Consider the following 21,935-nt stretch of genomic DNA (forward strand, 5'->3'; position numbering starts at 1 on the left):
AAACTTCACCTCCTCTTCTCTTGATATTTGGTATCCTCGTCATAGTTAGGCAAATTAATTTAAGAAACTAGTTCTAGCGACATATTTCCTAAAGCTCAAAATTTCCGTTTTCGGTTTTTTTTTGAGTCCAAAATGCATGTGTGCTGGAAGAAAGGTAAGAAGAAGATGCAAAAATTGCCACATGTACTTTTTTGAATTTCATAGCATGCGTAGGCGCATATTGACAACTAGTGAAACATATTTGCATTCATGTGATGACTTCTATTTACCGTCATCTTCATCATGTCATCACGTCCGTTTTCAAAAGCACTTTAAAATAGTCACAAAATTCCCCTTCTATTAAAATGTAAATGAGCATGATGACATTTCCATTTGAATAACAATTATTTACGAATTTGAATACTTCATATTAATGTAATGTGATCCTTGAGCTTTAACATTCCCATGTGCGTTGGCGACCACAAATTAGCTCTACGTGGGTGGTATGATGAAGTCCAAAACAAACAAAAATATTCGTTGAATTAAAATGAAGAGGTTTTAGGCTTTAGCGGTGCAGATGAAAAAAAGAAGGTAAATTTCAAAGATAACAAGCCATAAATTCGGGGAATATCTTTCATTATGTGAACGTGCTTGTATTTACTTATAGACGTATATTTATTTATTTATTTATTTACACGTTGTACGTTACTTTTCGCTCCTAATTATATGTAGCTCTGCTTCAGTGAATAGTCGCCGTTTCGGGCAATTTCATATGGATCATCCGATTTAAATGATTTTTGCAAAAGAAAATTATCCGATATTACTATTTTTATTGCTATTCATTGTTGTTTTTTAGAATTACTTTTTGAGAAAGAAAACAGAGATGATTCTTAACTATTTCTTTAATGTATGTACATCAATATATACATTTATTAAGTCTAGTGATAATCTAGAAATAATTTTGGAAAATTGCCAGTTTTACCATGAAAAGTTTTGAAAATTCCCTAGTGATTGATTATTTTTAGAATAAATAAGATTTCACGTAACATCTGCAGAATATAACGAAACTTTTTCTGTTCGGGTTTTATTAATTATGTCATTTTCACGGAGTAAACATCACATTTGCTCTTTTTCTTCTTTTTTTCTTTGAGAAAGCTTAAGAATCAGTTGAGATGAGATGTGCCACTTGGGCAGCAGGTCAAAAAAAAAACTAGGACGCTCGCTTTGAAATGCAGACCGCGTTCTGCTTTTTTTTCAAGTTTTTTTTCCTTGCAAACAGGAAGCTCTCCCATACATATTTCAAATGTTGAGCTACAAATGGATGAAAAGTAGAAGGACAGGATAAATGACATCTATGGATAGTCGCGTATTGTGATGGAAAGAATACGGTAAAAGTAAAAAGAATAGGAAAGAATAGTCGTGCTCTATTTCCGCCCTATGTATGTAGCGCATATCGAATTGAGAAGATTTTTGAAATTTTTGTTGGAAATCTACTTAAGGGTAAGGTAAAACAACAACGACATGTAAGGTACGCAGTTTTTACGAGATATTAAGTTACAATCTGTGACTTAGAGCATAATAGTTGTTCAATCATACTATTAGCTTCTTACAAATTTGCTTCTAAATGTCACTTTCCAGGAAATTATTGTTGCCAAAGAGTCTTACCTTAGAAATTTACGTGTGGCGTTCGCTTTAAAATATAAACAATCTGATAAACGCTAAAAAGAACAAAATAACGTTACTAAAAGAAAGAAAACGAAACGAAGGAAGGATTCATCGGAATTTCAAAAAAAATGACTTCTACAATCAGGCAAACAGGAAGCTTAACTTAATTAATTAAATTAATTGTTGCAATTTTTTCCCAATATTTTAGTTGTCCTAATTTTTCTTTCTGAAAAAGGAAAATTATCGTGTGAATGTTTCATCGAAATGTAACTTTTTTCAAGGTTAAAAAAGTACTTGTGTTCCTTCGATATCTGTCCTCGTTTGCTGAGAAAAAAACATGGAAATCGTGCAATTTTTGTCAAAACTAGGAAGAAAACCAATAGGATTTGAAATTTGAAATGAATATGGCTTTTTAGGTACAATCTAGGAAAAGAAATAAGAAAAAACACTCACTTCCTGACTCACTTCTTCCTAAGCCTTCCTCTCCCGGCATATTTTTTGAAAAATTTTGATTATTCAAAGTTATTTTCCATTCCATCAAATAGTTGTCTCTTTTTTTGTTATCCGTCACAAGTACGACCATAACAAAAACGAACTTCCTCAAAGTACCTGGTGTGAGGAATTTATGATTTTTCAGAGTTTTCTTTACTTTCTTTTTTTCTGACTTCATTTAATTTACGATAAAAGAAGGGGAAATTATAAAACTTCAACAACTTTACGAAATGATCTATTTCTTTTCAAACTTTAAATTTATCCTTTCTAAGCAAAAATTTGCTTGCCCTGCTAGAAGAAAGTCTGAAAGTAAGTTATTTCTCTATACAAGTGTTCTTTATTACTTAGGTACATATCCGCGAACATCCATAGTTTTTCCTGAAAAATTTCGGTAATTTCGGCGCCGTTGTTTATCAGTCATACCGTCACTGAGTGATTACACATTTTTTCTTGACCACTTTAGAATAAAACAGTAAAATCGTATCTTTTTTGTCCAAATGTTCTAGAATTTTCTTTTTCTCATTTTGGTGCACCATTCGTGTACTTGAATTCGAATAAATAAATTTTCTTCAGAGTTCCGTTTATTTCCCAAAGAATGAGACATCGAGATTCACAACACATTAATGCTTATTTGCAACCTATTCAAGCTGCAACAAAACAAAAACTGAATTCTCCATTACGACGTGATATGATTTCCATAAAATGTATCTACTGAGATTAAATTTCATTCGTTCATTCAGTTTCTTTTTTTTTCTTCGAAAAAAAATTGACATTTTGCTTTTAGCAGGAAATTACGGTAATTCTGACAATATATTTTACCGAGAGTCGAAATTTGCAATCAATTCAAATTTCACGCCTTTTATTTTGTAGTAATCAGTCACACTTCATTTAAAATATGAGACATGATTGAGGTTGGTCGACACGTGTGGATATAACAGTGTTGAAAGATAGGGAATTTTCTCGAAACTCAGGTTGTAGGTAAAAACTGTGACTTTCCTTCTAGTTTTAAGTTTTGAGCAATTCCATTCTCAACTTAAAAAATAATAAAAAAAATGAATTAAAATAGAATAAATGAATGGATAGAACGAAAGTATCAGGGAAGAAAAAGAGACCAGCGACTCAACTTTGAGAAAAAAAAAACTCGAAAATTCCATGAAAGTGCAGGTAAATCCCGGAACACTGGATGTCTTGGAAGAATTGCTTATAATCAAAAGCACTTTTTAGTTTTATCTTGTGGATTGCTGAGTAAACTATTAAAGTAAATATGAAAATAAGCGCTAACATATTGCTCTCAAGGAAAATATCTAAATAATCCCATAAATAGGTCCAATTTTGAATAATTCTATTCTATTGATTTTTTTGCGATCGCTCGCAGTATAAATGCGTAAAAAATGCATGCAGCTTGAATGAGAAATGTAGCAGACACATTTCCATTATCCTTCGGATGTGTTCTCCGTAGAATGCGAACGTCACAACTGGAAAACCTGTGCAAAACAATTTTCTAAAGGATTTCTGACAAATCCACATGCGAATTCGTAGATTTTAGGCAAAAAAAGGAGTAGGAATGTTGCAGATGAGGTGCAAATGAATCCTAAGAGGAGGAAATTTACAGAAAGGAAGAAGGAATCGAATAAATAAGTAAATAAATAACGATGACACATTTGTTGTTATAGACGTATAAACATCCTAATCGCTTCTTGAACTGTTGATCGCCGTTGTAGAGGCTTAACTGGAAATTCTTTAGCACGGGATATGGAATACGGATGATATGTCAGCGTTAGGGAGGAGGAAATGTCTGCCGAGATAAAATTAAGTTTAATTTAATTCTAAATTTTTTTTCTACTTTTTTCAATTAAGTTTAATTTAAGATAATTAAAAATTCCACTTCATGTTTCAGAAAAAAAACCCATCCTTCAATTACAATAAACTGAAACTAAACTAAACTGAAAATTGCTCGTAACCAGAAAAAAATTCACCCACAATACAGCGCCGGTCCCATGGTTGGCGCTAAAAACGATGCACTAATCGAGATATAAATAAATGTTTGAGAGAAAAAGTGAAAAAAAAATAAACAAAAATTAATTGCACTTGTGCTGCGTTAGTTATAATCAAAAACTTTAGACGAATTCAGTTTGTTATACAATTTTTTTTTTCGGAAAAAATAGTCTTTTTACTTATTGTACTTCAGCCATATACTCCTGTATAGCATAATTTTACTTGAGTACCTAAATTTCATCGACTAAAAAACTCTTTCCTTTAAAAACAAAAATTTCTTTAGATTTATCTCCTCATATAATCTTTTACAACACGTTTTTACTGATACACCTAAAAGTCATCGATCAGAAGAAAAAATCTTTTTTTTTAACTGAAGATGAATTAGAATCGGATTTTCTAAATTACTGTCTTATGGATTGTGAGTGATCTGAACGTTTATCTCAATTTGTACTCGCGATTGGGTATGGGATGAGTTTTCAGATAAATTCAATAGGACTCTGCAGCATCCATGACTGTTACAACGTAAAAAATTGGTGTGGTCATACTTTTCAAAGAAACTGTGTCTGGATTAATAGAGAAAAGAGAGCTAAGATCAGTTTCGCTATAGATCTTCTTTGCATATGTACATTTTTCTACGCTTTTCATGTTCGTCCTATGATTGGCCCATAATTCTCACCTAGTGGTGGTTAGCCGTTCAAGGGCAGCGAGGTTAGTGAGGTCCAATCCGCTTGAGGTCTCCCATCCGTTCGCCCAGGGCCCTTGACGGGTCCGTCGTCCGTGGGTTAGATTGGTCACCCAAATCCTGGTAACGTTTCGTATACTGTAACGATCCGGGTTTGGGGAAAGGATCTCGCGTGTGGATTTCACAGTTTCTGTGGGAAGAAAATGACCTATCAGCCCACCACGAAATGTTCAATGAAGGTCCAACTTTTCCGTATAAACCTAAACCTATGGCAAATTCTACTAAGCTCTACTGTTTCTTATTTCTATTTTCTGATTTATGGCACATGTATGGATGTTTTCAAGCAAAAATAAATAAATAAATAAATAAATGTTTAACACTTTTTACGTAATATCCGAAAATTTTATTTATCACTGAGAACAGAGCTGGGATTCGATTACGGCTAACTGATCGAACGAGCAAGAACCACTACACGTAAGCGAAGTTTGTGTCGTTTTCGCTTACGCACCTAATCTATCACCGAAATAGCTTTCCACGTAAGGACTGCCTTCCCGGATAATCGCATCGATGTCGTCTTTCCGTTGGAGAATCGTCAGCTAATTTTGCAGTTAATTGCAAAATCAACTAATTTCATGTTAGTGATTGATGTGGGGGATTTTTTTCTAAAAATTGCTCGCTCGTTGCGAAAAAAAATGGTTCGAAAGTGAAAATGTCTGAAGAAATAAGAAAACAAAAAGCAGATTTCCATTGACTAGAACTATAAACTTCTCATAATTACTCTCTTAACCAGAAAAGTTCATCTTGCAGCTTCTTCTCTCGTATATTAATGAGAGGTGCATCAGTTCGTCTTGCTAACCATTTTTGTAGCTCTTACTTATATTCTTCTATTTATTTCAACGACTAAATGGGTAGGATTATGGGTGAGGTTAAAAAGTAATTTAAAAATTCATTGTTTACCTTGTTTTTGTTTGCTCGACACAAGGAAATGGGATTCACTTTTACATTTTGATTTATTGCATAAAAAGGACAATTCATTGGGGTTTCAATCCGCTTGGGATGCGCCTCCACGTTCACTTCAATTCAGAAATCGTCTGAGGTTTACGAACCTGCAATCGACCCCGGAGTTTTGAAAGGCTTGGTTAGGATTGTTAGGCTGGTTTCGAGCCAACGACCTTACGACCGGCCACATATTTTTATCACATAATATGTTCTATTTATTTTAATACGGGTCCCTTTGTATTAATGTGTGTGTTTTTTTTTTCGGAGGACAGCTTTGTTAATTTGGAAAAATTATCAATCATCATTGTGATTTCTTCACAATCACTGCGAATATTCACCGAGAGGCCTATATAACAAAATAAAGTATGTGTTTCAAGTGTACATAGATATCAATAGAGGTAGTTGGATAGTTTTCTGAAAAATATTCTAACCGAAGCTACGTAAGGAATCACCCGATCGTAAGTTTTTCCACTAAAATTAAATCGGGCTTGAAATTTTTTTAGTCTCGTTTCTGCGAAAATTCCACAAAAATCTTTGCATTTTATGCTCCTTCTAAGTAAAGCTTTTCTTTCTAGAATTGTTTTTAGAATTTATTCCATATCACAATTTAGTCTATCAACGTAATATTTAATAACTCTGCAAACTTATCGGATTAACTGCTAATTTCTTCCGGAAATATGACATTAATATGAATACCAGTAAACGAGCTACGTCAAATGACATGCGTGAAGTAATTTTGAGATTTCTTCAGGATAGATGGATTTGTAATGAGAAACGTGTCAGCTGACAATATGGCGTTAACGAATTCAAATAATAATAATAATAATAATAATATTATTATTAATATTAGCAATAGTAATAATGATAATAATAATGATAATAGTAATAATAATAATAATAATAATAATAATAATAATAATAATAATAATAATAATAATAATAATAATAATAATAATAGCTACACAATGATAAAGATAATAATAGTAATAATAATAAAATAATAATATGATAATATAATAATAATAACGTTAAAAATAATAGCAAATTGATATTCTCTGTCGAGTTGCAATTTTGCTTTGGCGTTTCTCTTCTTGTATCGGATAAAAAATACATCAATTTTTTCGTTTCAACAAAAATCTCTGTATCTAGCTAAAAAAAATTCCATCCAAAAGTATTAAAATAAATAAGAACACAAACACGAAGTTGTTATTTGTGAAATAAACAAAAAAAATGCTGACCCTACTGAACGAGATGTGGGTCATTATAATTGAAGATCTTTCGGTTAACGTTTTGTTTTATAAATTTTAATTCAGTTTTTTTTTCGGTGCTCTGTGGTGAATATCTCTAATTTCCTCATATCTCTTATAATAGACATTTTAAAAGTCTCATAGACTCTAAATCCTAAATTTTCACGGTTTTTTTTTCTCGTTTTCCTAAGTGGAAATGACTTTTTTTGAATCTCCACTTTTCATGTTCCATTTCATGTTTTCTATGCGAATTTTGCAAGGAAATCATTTGAGTTCAGCTGTGTATCACCGAAAATGTTTCCGATGATTTCGTGGTCGTAGTTGGTTCGATAAAAGTTCTGGATTTTTTGGATTTAGCTGCCAAACAGTCGGTATTTACAATGATGTCTTAAACAACTCTTTATTGCGTTTATTTCTTTTTTTTTGAAATATTTAGACACTAAATTTAACTTATTAGAGAGTTTAGTTAATCTTGAAAAAAAAACAAAAAGGAGCGAAAATCTTTCAATCCGCTAAGCGAGCTGCAAAATACGAAAATTGTGATTGCCTCAAGGACAGTACGATGCAATCGTATTATCCTTATAATTTCAGGAAAGAACATTTTTAGAACCTACTGACGTTAGTCGGTTAAAAAGCCAAAACCTTAAAATATGAACAAGTGTGTCAGAAAATTCTCATAAAAAATACTGTTTCGACGAGATTTTTCCTTCAAACTATCGATTAAGTGTTGGAAACTTAACGTTTGTTTTCCTTAAAACATCTAGGTTTCCCTGTTTTTAAGGACTATCAAGGCATCGTTGAGGACAGTTCAAAGATTTTTGTTGACGAGATTGAGAGAATCAAAACTAATTTGCATCAACACAAAGCGCAACAAACAACATATAAAAAAGTCGATTTATAGTGTTTCAAAAATTAGTTACCGAAAGGAAAAAGGAAATGTTGAGGAAATGGAGTGAAATTAGCAATTATTAGAAAAAATCGAAAGAAGATGAGAGTTTTCTTTTTGTTTGGAACGGAAACTCCAATATTTTCACTCACGACTATGAAATGTTTCAAAATGTTGCTTTTTTCCAAGCCTTCTGCATGAAAACTCTCTTTCCCAGAACACAATCACTTCGAACTTTGCAAAGGTTTTTTTTTCCCCCGGAAAATCCCCCAATTAAATCCTGCAACGTTGAAAATGTCATCGTTGCATAGTAAACAATTACGAAAATGTCAAATAGGGCAACACCTTATCGAAAGGAAATTGAGTAATTTCTGCCTGAAAATGTCTTCATGCGCTGCACGGAATCGAATTAGCATAGAATTTGCAGCGTTCTCTCCCCTCCACCCTCCACAAAAGTATACTGTCTTTATCAGTGACATTTCCTTGAAAATGCTGCATTAATCGCGGTGATCATTCCCGTTATTGGAAATATTTACTTATTAAGGAAATGCGAAAATCAATTGATAATCGATTAAAGGATCCATCCTACCAAAAACTGTAAAATATGAACTACATATTTAAGGGCTGGTGGGCAGGTGTAGCGTAATCGGTAAGAGGTTGCGCTGTGCCTGCACGATCGAACGATGGTTGGAAACCGCTCCAGCGCTAACCAAAACCTTTATCCCTCCAGGACAGATAAATTGGTACCAGACTTGTCTAATCGTAACCTCAATCGATTCTGAGTTGAAGTGAACGCGGTGGCATATCCCAGGTGGAAGTTGATTAACGCCACCACACTTTATTTAAAGGCATCACCCCACGAATCTGAGGTGGTGCAGATTTCAGGCGGAGTATTCGTATACGAGATGGGAGACTACAGAGAGGGAGATGATTCCGTCCATTTCTTGCTAATTGCAGTAAAAAATGGCCCGGAGGACACGGCTTCAGGCGTTCTGGCGCACTATTTTCTACAAGGAGTTCGACTGGAGCGCGCCAGCCTTGTGCGACGCCGCATCTTCCGGGCCGTTTTTTACGGCAATTAGGAAGAAATGGACGGAATCACCTCCCTCTCTGTAGTCTCCCATCCGGTATACGAATACTCCACCTCAAATCTGCACCACTTCAGATTCGTGGAGTGATGCCTTTAAGGGCTACCATAATTTATCTACGCCGCTTACGAGCGCTCTACGCAAAAGCAATGCGCCTCCAATGTCTCCAAGCCGCTGGCAATCGATAACGATCAATGTTGATCTTATCAGTTGTTGTGAGCTTGTGTGAACGGTGATCATATCTTGTCTTTAGGCGCCTGAAATGTGAATAGTGCTAGATATTGTTAAACAGTAACACTAAGCAACTCTTAAACGAATATTTGTAGAACTTTCCGGAGGAAAATTGAGTTTTTGCTTGATATATTTGAGGAATGAGAAAAGTCAGGAATTCTGGAAATGTTCTTGGAAGCTAAGTCGATGATCAGTGTAGAAGGAGAGGAATTGGCTGAGAATTCACCAGTATTCTCGTTTTTCTCTGGAAAATTTGAAAGAAAAATAAAAAGTTACAATCGATCCGAATCAGCAGTGATTTAATCACTCCACTCATTATATCTTGTGGCATACTGGTATAGCATGAGGTTGTCCCATGAGTTTCTTTCTACGGTCCTCAATGTGTTTATTTACAGTAGTCTTAGTCCTAGGTTTAAAAAAATCAAGAATTTATCAGATCGAAAGACGACGGTTATTGGTCGCTATGCTGACTGTGATATTGATTGAAATTTCTTTGTTGCTGAATAAAAAAAAGTAAAAGTGTCAGAAAAAAGAAGGGAACTTATGGGACAACCTAATGCTACAGAAGTATATCTTATAAACAGCTTCATCGATAAGAATCACTAGAATCGCTCCGGAGAAGTGATCCATCAAAAATTCTTCCTATGTCTTGTAGGAAGGAGATCGAATGATCGTTCGAAAATGATCAATAAATAACGTAAAACTGAACCTGATTACTGGAGCACAAAAATGTATGAAAAAGAGCCACAAAAAATTTTGTTTCCCACAACAAACATTCGAACATTCGCTCTCATTTTGGTTAGATTAAGTTCCAATTTAGAAGAAAAATTAATTCATGCGCAATATGAGGAGTTTCACACGCATAAATTTATACAAAGATGCCATAAGTTTGCAGACATCTAAATTCAATTTAGCAGAGAAGAAAATCCATGGACTTTGAATATTCAGGGAAATAATAATAATATGTCTTTCTACTGCTTTTATGCACTCTTTTTTCCTCTGTTTGTTTACCACATAATGAACGTAGTAAATAAAGAGAGAAACGAATAAATAAAAACCTTTAGCATCAGAATAAAAAGTCAATGAAAGTGTTGGTTTCGGTACTAGTAATATAAAGTATGTATGTTCACGTGTCCTTTAACGCTGTGACCGTCAACTTTTTCTTATGTTAATGCTGGAAGGTCCCATGAAATTAGTTGCAAAATTTCATCGGATTGATTTTTATTATTTTTGGTTTCTATGCTGAACCACTTTTCAAAGAGGTGGAAACAATAAAAGGAAGCTCTGCAAATTGCATTTGGGAAATATTTCACTCTGAGAACACGAGCTCTGAAGAAATTCAACAAGTCGGACATGAAATTTCATGCAGGTCCCGTCTTTAAAAATGAATTGTTCCATTTTTTTTTCAAATCGTAAATTGTTATAATAAACATTGATGGTTAATTAGGCGGTTTTTGCGGTAAGATGAATGAGGTGAAACTATAGGAATTTGAAAAATAATGCAGTAAAATAATAAAAATAATAAATAAAATAGCGTTACAAAAACAGCTTTCAGAAAATCGCGGGAAAATCTTCTCTTAAATACTTCTCTATTTGATTTCCATCCTTTTCGTTCCATTTCACACTAAGATTCGATGAAATTAAGGAACATATCTTTATCTTGGTCGAAAAAACCATTGGCTGGACTTTGATTCGCCACAGCTATCACTCCGTTTAGTAGAAAAAGGAAAAAATCCAGAAAAGTTCTACTTCTCGATTGGAGATCTCTTTTTTTTTCTTGATTTTTTAAATTCATATTTTCAACTGATGGTGTATTATGGTCACTATAGTATGTTAATTTTGTCAGCATACTTCCACATGCAATGCTTATGTGCAGACATCTTGAAAAGACGAATCTTTCTAGAAAAATCGATAACGCTCGACAAAATTGATTAGCTTGCATGGGACCTCAGATTATAAAAAAGAATTCGTCTATTAAAAGTCCTAGCCAAGCAGATTATAAAGCATCAGGATCATTTCCTGATCACAATTCAAATTCAGTGATGGCCGTGGTTTTCCCGCCCACGCTGCGAACATTCGGATGGGGGCGCAACGGGGGGACTCGACCCCCGCTATCAACGGCGATACCGAAATAGCGCTCGTACTCTTTGTGAGTTCATTGCGCCATGTCTGACGCTGCACCACCTCCTCCGACTACCGTAGTCAAGAAGACTAAGGTATTCTGATCAATCAATAATAATCGACCCATTTGTCTTGTTGTTCCCTATCGTTGCTATTTGTTTAATCTCAGACTTCGAAGCCCAAGGGCGAGAAGAAACCAAAGATCGCACCTTCTCATCCTGTGTACAGTGCAATGATCAAGGCAGCCATTAAGGAGCTTAAGGATCGTAAGGGAGCTTCTAAGCAAGCTATTCTTAAGTTCATCACCCAAAAATACAAGCTAGGAGACAACGAGAAACAGGTGCGTGGTTTTTCTGACGTCTTTCTTTTCTCAAAACTGTTTCCTGAAAATTTCCTCAATTTTCCTTTCTAGATCAGTGCACGTCTACGTATGGCCCTGAAAAAGGGAGTGATCGCCGGAAGTCTCAAACAAGCTAGTGGAACTGGAGCCGCTGGACGATTCCGACTACCGGATAAGGCTGAGGCTCCCGCTACGCCAAAAGTAGCGAAGAAGCCGAAAGCTGCTGGAGCGGCGAAGCCTAAAAAGGCTGCTGCTGCCAAGCCTAAGAAGGCCGCTGGTGACAAGCCAAAGAAGGTGAGCTTTTGCTTTTCATCCTAATTTTATGATTTTTCCGCAATATTTTAAATAGTGTTATCCTTTTTCTAGGCCAAGAAACCCAAGTCACCGAAGAAGGCTGCCGCTAAGCCGAAGACGGCTAAGTCACCTAAGAAGCCAGCTGCTAAGAAAGCCACGAAACCAAAGAAGCCAGCCGCTAAGAAAGCCGCTCCTAAAGCCTAAGCACCGCCGAATAATTCGTTTTCGATCTCATCGTGTATGTAATAACCCGTTGAAAGTGTTCTACGACTTTAACCTCATCTGATTACGGTTGAACCGCGGTAGCGTTGCTAATTTGTGTATTTGTCTTTATGTGTCTATGTGTATGTCCTAAGGACAGGGAATAATAAACGATTTGAGAATTGAGGAGGATTTTCGACATAAAATTTCCTGCCATAGCAGATCTAACCCGCAAACAACTTTAAGAAATGAGAGAGGTAGGTCTTTAATTGAACCTTTTAAGATGACAATTGCGTAATTAATTTGCTATTCATCGAGGGGATTCAGGATTCAATTGGATAACACGATAAACGGGGAACGTAAGACCCTCACAAGTTTTTTCTCTGGAGTTAATTATCCATAATTATCGGCATTAATTGCCCCTAATCTATGTCCTACAGGCGTATTCACAGTTGCTTACGCTGTCCGAAATGTCCATCATTCTAATAATAGCCTGTTTATATGTACGTGGAACAGCAGCAGCTGCACTTGGCATTTGTCCAGAAACGCGCGCGCGCGAGCGAACGCCGTCGCAACAATTTGAATGTCGCAAAGCGCCGGATGGCAACCATAAGGTCATCGGATGAGGTCAACTGATGTTATGAGCAGAGTATGTGATTTTCCGAGCCCCATCGTGGTTATTTTCGATCGGAACTTCTCTGCTACGGTGAACTGGAGCCCGAGGGACTGATGGATATCTGAGGTAAACAGGAAAAGAAGGCCCTACTGAAAATGGCAGCACAAGTTTTTAAGTTAGACGATTCAGCAGCGGAGCGGAAAGCGAATATTTTTCTGTTGAAGGAAAAAAATCCAGAAAGTACACTGACATCACTGATAAATCACACTCGTTCTGATTTCGTAGCATTTACCGCCGAATTCCTTTGATTTATTGCCCATATTTATTTGTTTATTTATTTATTTACTTGAAAACACCCATAAATGTGCCATGAAACAGAAACAAGAATGAATTATTATTAGAAATTCGCCAAAGTTTTATACGGCCACGTTTTCCTTTGTATGTGTATTTATTTGTTTATTTATTTTAATATACCTTAAAACACCCATAGATGTGCCATGAAGCACAAAAGAAAAACAAAGGAGAGAGCTTATATGTTCTTGTAAACAGCCCCTTTTTTCTTTTCATAAAAAAGAAGAAATACGGTATCGTTGACATTTTGCACTAATTAGGGCTAAAGTCAGCATAAGAATTATTTGAAAATCGCCACAAAATTGTAATTCTTTAAGAGGGAGAATCACGCTTCTTCCCGAAATTCCATCCATTTTCCCCCTGACATTTTCCTGTTGCAAAACGAATTCATTGAATCAAAGAAATAAATTGAAAGAGAAGAATTCAAATCTCATGAAAAGAAGGACAGAAGAAAGAGAAATGGATGAAAAACATCGGGGGGAAAGATGGCGGGAGCGGAGGGTCGCTGATTTTTCATGCCACATGGATTTCTTGCATATTCGAGTTTCGATGACTCAGAATTGTATAAGTATTCCCTCTAAATGTTTGTTTACGCTAATTTTTTAGAGTTTTTAGTTGTGTTTTCCGCCTAAAAATTAGTGAACTGCTCGGATTCTGCTTCTTGCTTCTATCTACCATGATTTTATTTCTGGAAATCCGGGAAATTTCTGGAAAAGATGTATGGTAGAGAGCTCACTAAATGAACAATACAGTTTCCCGCGCCATTTTTGACCCAACCCTGTCGTTGTAACGTAATCGTTACGTCATTCAGTCAAAACGAACACATAAGCCGACCGTTAGGTCACCTGTTAGGTCATCGAGTAGTACGGAGCACCTGCTGAGAGACGGCGTTACTTTAGAGGAGAAACGAGGCAGTAAATCCACCAGATATGTGGATACTCTGATACTCGGAATGAGGAGGGGACAACAGAACAAGAAAAAGCATTTAACGTAATTCAGAAACCAGAGCAAACCAGAGGAAAACTGGAAAATGCGGAAACTCGACCACGTTCGTATCGAGTTCGCCCATAAATCCTGGCGTTTTCTTTTTCGAAGTTTATGTTTCCATAAAAATAAATAGACAATCAACACCATATCAATCAATAATACGTCCTCCGTTGTTGTGTGCAACATCTTCCCATAAAACGAGTTACCAAAACATTTTGTTTTTTTTTTCATTTTCTCTGGAGCCCTTCAATTTTAGCGTTTTGTTTTCTTCTTGAAGTCCAGGTTTTCACAAAAATAAACAAAAAATGAACAACAAGCCAATCAATAATGTATTCTCCGATTTTATATACAACTTCTTCCCGATGCCAAAACATTTGAATTTTCACGCGAAATTTTTGCCTAAAGACAAACTTGCAGGCATACCCAATAGATCATTGCCATGGTAAATTCTGTGACTGAGAGAGTTATTCGTGGAAAAATATTTATCTCGAAATATTCGAAACAAAAAAAAAGAAAATATAAGCAATGAATGCGAAATATGTTTGGGAAAAGTCACAAGGATCACCGAATGTCCTCACTTTTTCGAAAATTTCAGGGTAAAAATAACAAGAACACCCGAGATCTTCTCGGGAATTCTCCGAAAATTTCAATATTTTCTCGTTACAACATGATCTTCTTTTTTTCGATCCATGAAAAATTCTGAAATGTGGATAGAGGACAAGAGCTTTTCCGTACACTAAGCAATTTATAGCAAAATTATCGTAACGTTTCCACTATCCGCGGACTAGAAAGGAGAAAAATCGCCGGATTTTCCGGATTTTCCATTATAAACATCTTTCTGATATGATTTCACATCAGAAGAAGGACACACACATAAGAGGAAAATTCTGAGAAAATCCAATTGGTGTACGGAGAACAGCAACAACGGTAAACGAGGGTTCTTGCAAAAAAATATTTTATTGAATAAACATTTTTTATAGAAACACTTTTTTTGCTAAAAGAAGTACAAAAAACATGTGAGTAGTGTAAAAATGGTTTTGGTTTTTTTTGCTTCCGAATGCCCATTGAAATGTTTATTTTATTTTTGTTTATTTTCCTATATTATATACACATCTTATCCATAACTGCTCGCTCATATTTGAAATTCTAATTTCTCATATTTCACGGCTGCCTAATTCGGGAGAAAAATTCATAGAATTAGCTGTTGAAAAAAAGGTTAGGATAATTTTCTGGATAATGATTTTCATAGAATGGAATTGTGATTTGTTTCGGGTTTCGGTAGTTGAAGAATCCCGGATATTTCGCTGTTTTTAGGATAAAACCGTGGCGCGACTGCAACGATTCGTCGGACTTCTCCGGCACGCTCTCCTCAGCGATCCACAGCTACCAAATTCCACCCACGTACGATACGACGCATCGGATGGGTGCCCTTGCTGACGAGGGTCATGTGACATCTCTGGCTCCTCTGCATTTAACCGAGAAAATCTTTCGCCTTTTACTAAAGATTTCCGTGCAAAGGTGCATTTTATGAGTATTGAATAATTTTTGGAATCCCCTCGAAAGAGCGGGATACAAAGTGAGACAAGCCCTGGAAAGGCTAAGTGCCAAATTTAGCGCTCTTCTCAATTCCGAGCGATTATCGAGTATTTTGATTTTATTGTTTATCATCATTTACTGTTTATTCTTTTTTGTCATTCCTATTTTATTTTTTGAACATGTTTTTTTTTAGTATCTATAGTGTTTTTTAAATTGAAAATACTGGAGAATAGTTTTTCTTCGCAAATTTCTCCTCATTCTGTCATGCTGAATCATCGAAAAAGGAGGGATGACAGAAGAAAAGAAAGAATGAATTCTAATTAATTTTTAATTTAATCAATTTAATTTTTAAAGAATGATTTAAAACTCTCAATCATTAGTTTTTGGCCGTTCGTCATTGTACAGGTAGATTCATTCATATTCACTTGTAACAGTATTAGATCACTTAAGGATTCCATCCCCAAACGACGTTACCACATTCCAGACGGTATCCCGCTCTTTTGAGGGGATTCCAAAAATTGCACAATACTCATGCAACGACTCTACGCACGGCACGGAAATCTTTGATAAAAGCAGGATGATTTTCTCGATTAAATACAGAGACGCTCGTCCATTCTCTCCGTTGAGGATTGTGGTTCATTTGATGCGTCGTACATTTACATGGACGCACATTTGTCCCACACTATGAGAATATATGAGAACATGCCTAAGAAAGAACTTATTCTCGATTTTCAAAATTTTTCCCGGGAATTTTCCAGGAATTGCGCTGTCTGGCCACGAAATCCACTGCAAGTCACTACTTCTTCTTAAAAAGTAGAAAATTATTATATTATATGGCTGAGATGTAAAATCTCTACAGTCTTTCCCATTTTTATTTTCCTTCATTCTTACACCATATTATATTATTATTTTAGATTATTTATACTGTATTTTTTATTTTCATTGTTTTTTACAATATTATATTATCTTTGATCATTTTACATCTTAATTTTTTTTCGATAACGTTGTTCTAGGATAAAACAAACTTATTCAATGAGGTCTGCAACTCTCCCTAGTGCCTCCTCTCGTTCCACTTGGTATAGTGGATAACTTTCAGTCACGCCTTATTTGTTTCAAATAATCAATAAGTCTAGAGAGAACGTTTTTTCTAGTAATTTTTACTTTTTTCCCAGTCCTTTTCATCCTGTCTTTCATCCTGATCATACGGCAACTGAAATAGATTAATTTGAAATTTGCATACCAACCTTGGGAGCTTGGTAGGTCTATCAGACCCATTAAGGGTGAATAAGGATGAATTAGTGAGAATTGAGGAGTGATACATCCTAATTTAACTCTCCAAACATCCAACACTTAGTTATTGGAACACCACTGTGGACTAATCATGCTCCAACGTCAATATTCTGACCCCGCACAAACAGCGAGCAGAGCCGTTCCTAGCACAACTTATGCAACTGGATAAGCACATCTTGGCGGACAAATGGATCTGGATCGGAGATACGGTTATTCTACGGAAATGTGACCGGCAATAAATGTATAATTTACTGGAAATAGGTATCTGATCGTTCTAGTATTGAAAATATTTATTCAGTGAACCACTAGGTCTCGCAACGAAGTACCATTGCACTGAGTTTGTGTCAGTAAAGCAGAAAAATTATGGTGGATAGCGCAATTGGAGAAACCTAGCCGATAATTTTGTTTTCGTTTTGCATTTATCCACCAAAAACGAATATATTGGATATTCTGGCTCTGGAAGGTCAAAGAGAACTAAGAATGACTGTGTTTATTTTAAAAAAATGCCTAACTGATACAAAAAGGTGAGGGTTTGATGATTTTCCTAAAACGACTTCCAACAATTGCCTTCAGAAGTCTCAGACGTACATACAGCCGACCGAATTCACCACTCTGGAATTATGTGGTTTGATGGCCTCCTTCTGGAGATTTCATGGAAAAATGCGAAAGAAGAAAAATTGTGTATAAAATATAAATTACACCACATACATGACTTTTCCTGCCTTGGTGTAATGCCATTTCAGATTTCCTCCACAGGTGAGTGTAGCGATTACAGTTTTTCCTTCATACGGACCTCCTATAGAACGATTGAACTGGAATACGGATTTTTCTTGGTGGATTCACAGAACACCCTTCTTTTTCTAGTATAATTTTGAATTTGAAAAATTTCGTTCATCTGTTTCAATGTGTTTTCCAATAATACGTCAAGGAGTCAAGGATCAAGAAAAATTCCAAAAAGAATTAAATGAAACATAAAATTTACACACTGAATTTAACACGCCTACCTCCATTGATGACTTCGTTGCGTCCGCCGGCGTAGTACAAACGACATTTATCCGTTTACATCCTGCGGCAGTATTAGCCACAGCCCTTAAAATTACCGATTAGTTTTTCTTTCTGTTTATACTCGCGGAGCAGACAGACTCGATCTAGTCGCTTCTTATCGCTCGCTTTCGTCTAACATTGTCGTTCTGTTAAGATATGTCTTTCTTGATTTTTGGTTTTTTTTTGAGAAAAAATAAATATAATAAAGAAATGGTAAATAAATAAATGATGTGGTTAATAATAAATATAAATAAATAAATAATGTAGTAAAATAATAGCATAGAAAGGGTCAGTTAAAGGCATCACCCCACGAATCCGAGGTAGTACGGATTTCAGAAGGAGTATTCTTATACGGGATAGTAGATTTTGGAGAAGGGGGTGATTCCGTCTATTTCTTCCTAATTGCCGTAGAAAACGGCCCGGGAGATGCGGCGCCGCACAAGGCTGACGCGCTCCAATCGAACTCGTTGTAGAAAATAGCGCGCCGCGACGCTCGAAGCCGTATCTTCCGGGCCGTATTTTACGGCAATTAGGAAGAAATGGACGGAAACACCCCTCTCTCCATAATACAAATACTCCACCTGAGATCCGTACCACCTCAGATTCGTGGATTTTGAGCGAACGAGAGCGAGAGTCAAAGCGGAACGTATGCACACTTTGCAGAAGAAGTTGATTTCATTTGGTTTTTCCCACCTCACCTTTTTCCCTATCTACCGTACTTTTATCTAATTTTTGGAAAAAATAGAAAACCTACTTATCTAACAGCTACGAAAAACAAGAACCCACTTCACCGTCGGTGTCACTGTCCCTGCTCCAGAAGCGCTAATCAGTCCCGCTGCTTTATTCACACATTTTGCGCATGCCGCTGAAGTGATCAGTGATCGGGTTAGAAAGTTATGAAAATTACGATCACTATTTACACTTTCACTTTTAATGTGTGTCGAAAACTTACGTATTGGCTTTTTTGTAGTGGCTGCCTGGAAAAAATCCCATTAAGGAAGAAGTATACACAACAATGCAGCAATTACAATTTTAACATCTCTGTCGTTAGCTGTTCGCCCCCTTCCGGTCCTACTTCCTCAGGTAATGCTACAGGAATAGGATTTAAGAAATAAACACAACTTCTATGACAATTGTTTTTCTTCCTTTCTCTGAACTTGCTTATATCCTTGAGAGCAGCATTCATACTTTGCGGCTTAGCGTCGCTTCGTGGTCCTTATTGTGAGAACACGTTGATGTTCTTTTACACCAACTGTCACATCCATTTAGTTCTCAATTTTAAATATGGCTGGAATATTTCTACCAGATTGCGAGAAAGCATATCGCTCGCACCTGCGATGTTTTGGAAACGCTTACACCGAGTATAAACGAGGTGCAGACACAAGAAGACAAATAATCTCCCTTGTCCTTTCTCTCTTTCACCTTTTTTTTCCATCGTTCTTCGAAAGTTCAGTTATCTACTAAAAATCAGTGTTTTCGTTTAATATCACCTTTATACCATCTTTTCCATTAAAACATTGAGAAAAATCAGTGAAAACTCAAAAAAGTGTAGATTGCCGTAATTCCGGATTCAAATCTTGGTTATTTGAGGTCCGGTCATTATGCGACAACGAATTTCTGCGTTCATTTTTTTTTTAGGAAAAAGAGCCTTCCAATCGTAAAACAATGTATACTAGTTATTTCTAAAGGAAGTTTAAACTGAACTAAAATCCAGAACTCACAGAGATGAAGCTGACCAGGGAAAGAATCACAGCTAAACAGAAAATTTTGCTCATAATCGAATTCAGGAATCCTTGAGTGGTTTGAAAACCGGCGAACACCGTTCTTTTTATATCGGCTTAAATAACATCGGAATAGTCATTGGCCAAAGCAAACGACCTTGGACCCGGCTTACAGGCTTTGCTTGGCGAGATTTACACAATTTTACATTCTTTAAAAACTGTTTAATGTCTTTAAAAGCAGTTGTTCCGATAATAAAATGATAATAAAGGAATAAAAGATAAAGTGCGTGTTTATGCGATTGCGGAGATACCGTTCGATGACACAAAGTAGTATTTTTTTCCTCCTAGAGAAGTACGGTACCTATTTATCGATCCGAATAGGATGAAATGGTTGGGTTGCACTGCAGTGGTTCGGAACCATGGGTCGTGTAGCCATAGCGCCGGACCTCTTAGCGACTGCGCTACACAGATCTGCTTTCACACCTCTCATGAGGCTCCAAAAATAAGAATATAAAGTTAATGGCTGGATATAGTGGCCAGCAATATGAGGGAATGTTTGACTGCCCCTCCAAAGAAGTCTTATGGTCCTAATTAATCGGTTTTTAACTCGAGAAGTTATGAATTTTTACTGATTCAGGTGCTTGGAACTACGTAACTTCATGTTTCACTAAGCATTTTGTGCTGATGCCTGCTTTCCTGCTTTCATGGCGGATCTACCGCGGCAAAATTACACATGTACGCCTAAAGGCAGCGTATCACTATTTTGACGTGGAGTGACACTTTTTTTTTAAAGGCATCGCCCCACGAATCTGAGGCGGTACGGATTTTAGGTGGGGAGTTCCTATACGGGGTCGTAGATTATGGAGAGGGGAGGGGGGTGATTCCGTCCATTTCTTCCTAATTGCCGTAAAAAAATGGCGCGGAAGATGCGGCGCGTGCACAAGGCTGGCGCGCTCCAATCGAACTCCTTGTAGAAAATAGTGCACCAGAACGCCCGGAATCACCCTCTTCTCCTTAATCTACGATCCCGTTTACGAATACTCCACCTGAAATCCACCACCTCAGATTCGCGGGGTGACGCCTTTAATGACGATTTCAGTTTTTAATTTCATTTGATTTTTATGACGCATCCAAGTGCGAGTGTTCGAAGATTAATTATGTCTTCTCACAGCGTATTCAAGTGAAACCAATGGGTAAGCTGCTGAGAGGACCGGAAAGTGTACATCATAACGTACCTCGTAGGAACTAAAGCGGTTCCCAAGCCGTTTTTTGACGATGATCTGGGAAAGATAAGCGGAACTAGGCTAATTATATACCGTAATCTACTGTCCGTACTCTACGCTTTTGTCCTCGGCTCTGGGCTCGACAAAATCGTGATACGCTGCCTTTAAAGAAAGATGTAGGTTCTGCTAAATTGGGTCCCATTGCCCCAATGTCGCACTTCCCCACCGACTTCCACACCGAATAGGAGAGAAATTTTGTCTTGTGTTCGTTGAAAAACTTCCGCTTTTTCTATAATTAGAGGATTTTTTAAATTTTCTCCATTTTACCTGGAACAATAGATAAAAAAGGAGGATTCAACTTGTCGGTAACTTTTATCCACAGCGATGAACGTTTAGAATATATTAAAGTAAGCTGATTTAATTGTACGCGGCTAATTTTCGGGGTCTGAATGCTGGGAATTTTCTCTTCTGACCTCTTTTACAGTTCTGAATCGACGATGCTACATTTTTTTAGAAGTAGCAGTTTGTTTGGAGAGCTGGAGAAAATAATTCAAAAAAGGAAAGAAATTTAACTGTTGACTATGCAGGTGATTTTTAGAAACGAAATATTATGTGAAGCACCTGTGTGTAAGTTATGTACGTGAGGGCAAAAAATTTTCTAACGTGATCCCGTTGATTCGAGTCCATAGTTCGCTAATCGTCATTGTTCGATCTCGGCGATCGTGGCCAATGACTGCTCCGATTGCGTGCTTAGTCGTAGGCGCTTTAGTCGGAAACCCATATAAATTGTGTGATTTTTTGTCGATTTTTCAAACACGTGGAATGAACAAAATTCTTCTTATTTTTGTGGTTTTTTCATTAATCTCTACCGCTACGGTAAGTCGAAATTTTTTTTTTGAACTGATTAGTTCAAAGTTCTTCCAAATGTCAATACGATGTTACTCATT

The 21,935-nt window shown here is 36.4% G+C and overlaps 1 protein-coding gene across 1 annotated transcript; it reads left to right on the plus strand.

Annotated features, from left to right (window-relative positions):
- Window positions 1-11,429: 11,429 nt before the first annotated feature.
- Window positions 11,430-12,223, plus strand: RB195_003420 (uncharacterized protein; the record flags this gene model as incomplete). The annotated part of the gene is made up of 4 exons (XM_013435176.2): window positions 11,430-11,480; window positions 11,555-11,725; window positions 11,798-12,019; window positions 12,092-12,223. 4 exons carry the CDS (start codon window positions 11,430-11,432, stop codon window positions 12,221-12,223), a joined length of 576 nt encoding a protein of 191 aa, XP_013290630.2.
- Window positions 12,224-21,935: the final 9,712 nt, after the last annotated feature.

This window comes from Necator americanus, chromosome IV, assembly GCF_031761385.1.
Source record: "Necator americanus strain Aroian chromosome IV, whole genome shotgun sequence".
Classification (NCBI taxonomy): Eukaryota; Metazoa; Nematoda; class Chromadorea; order Rhabditida; family Ancylostomatidae; genus Necator; species Necator americanus.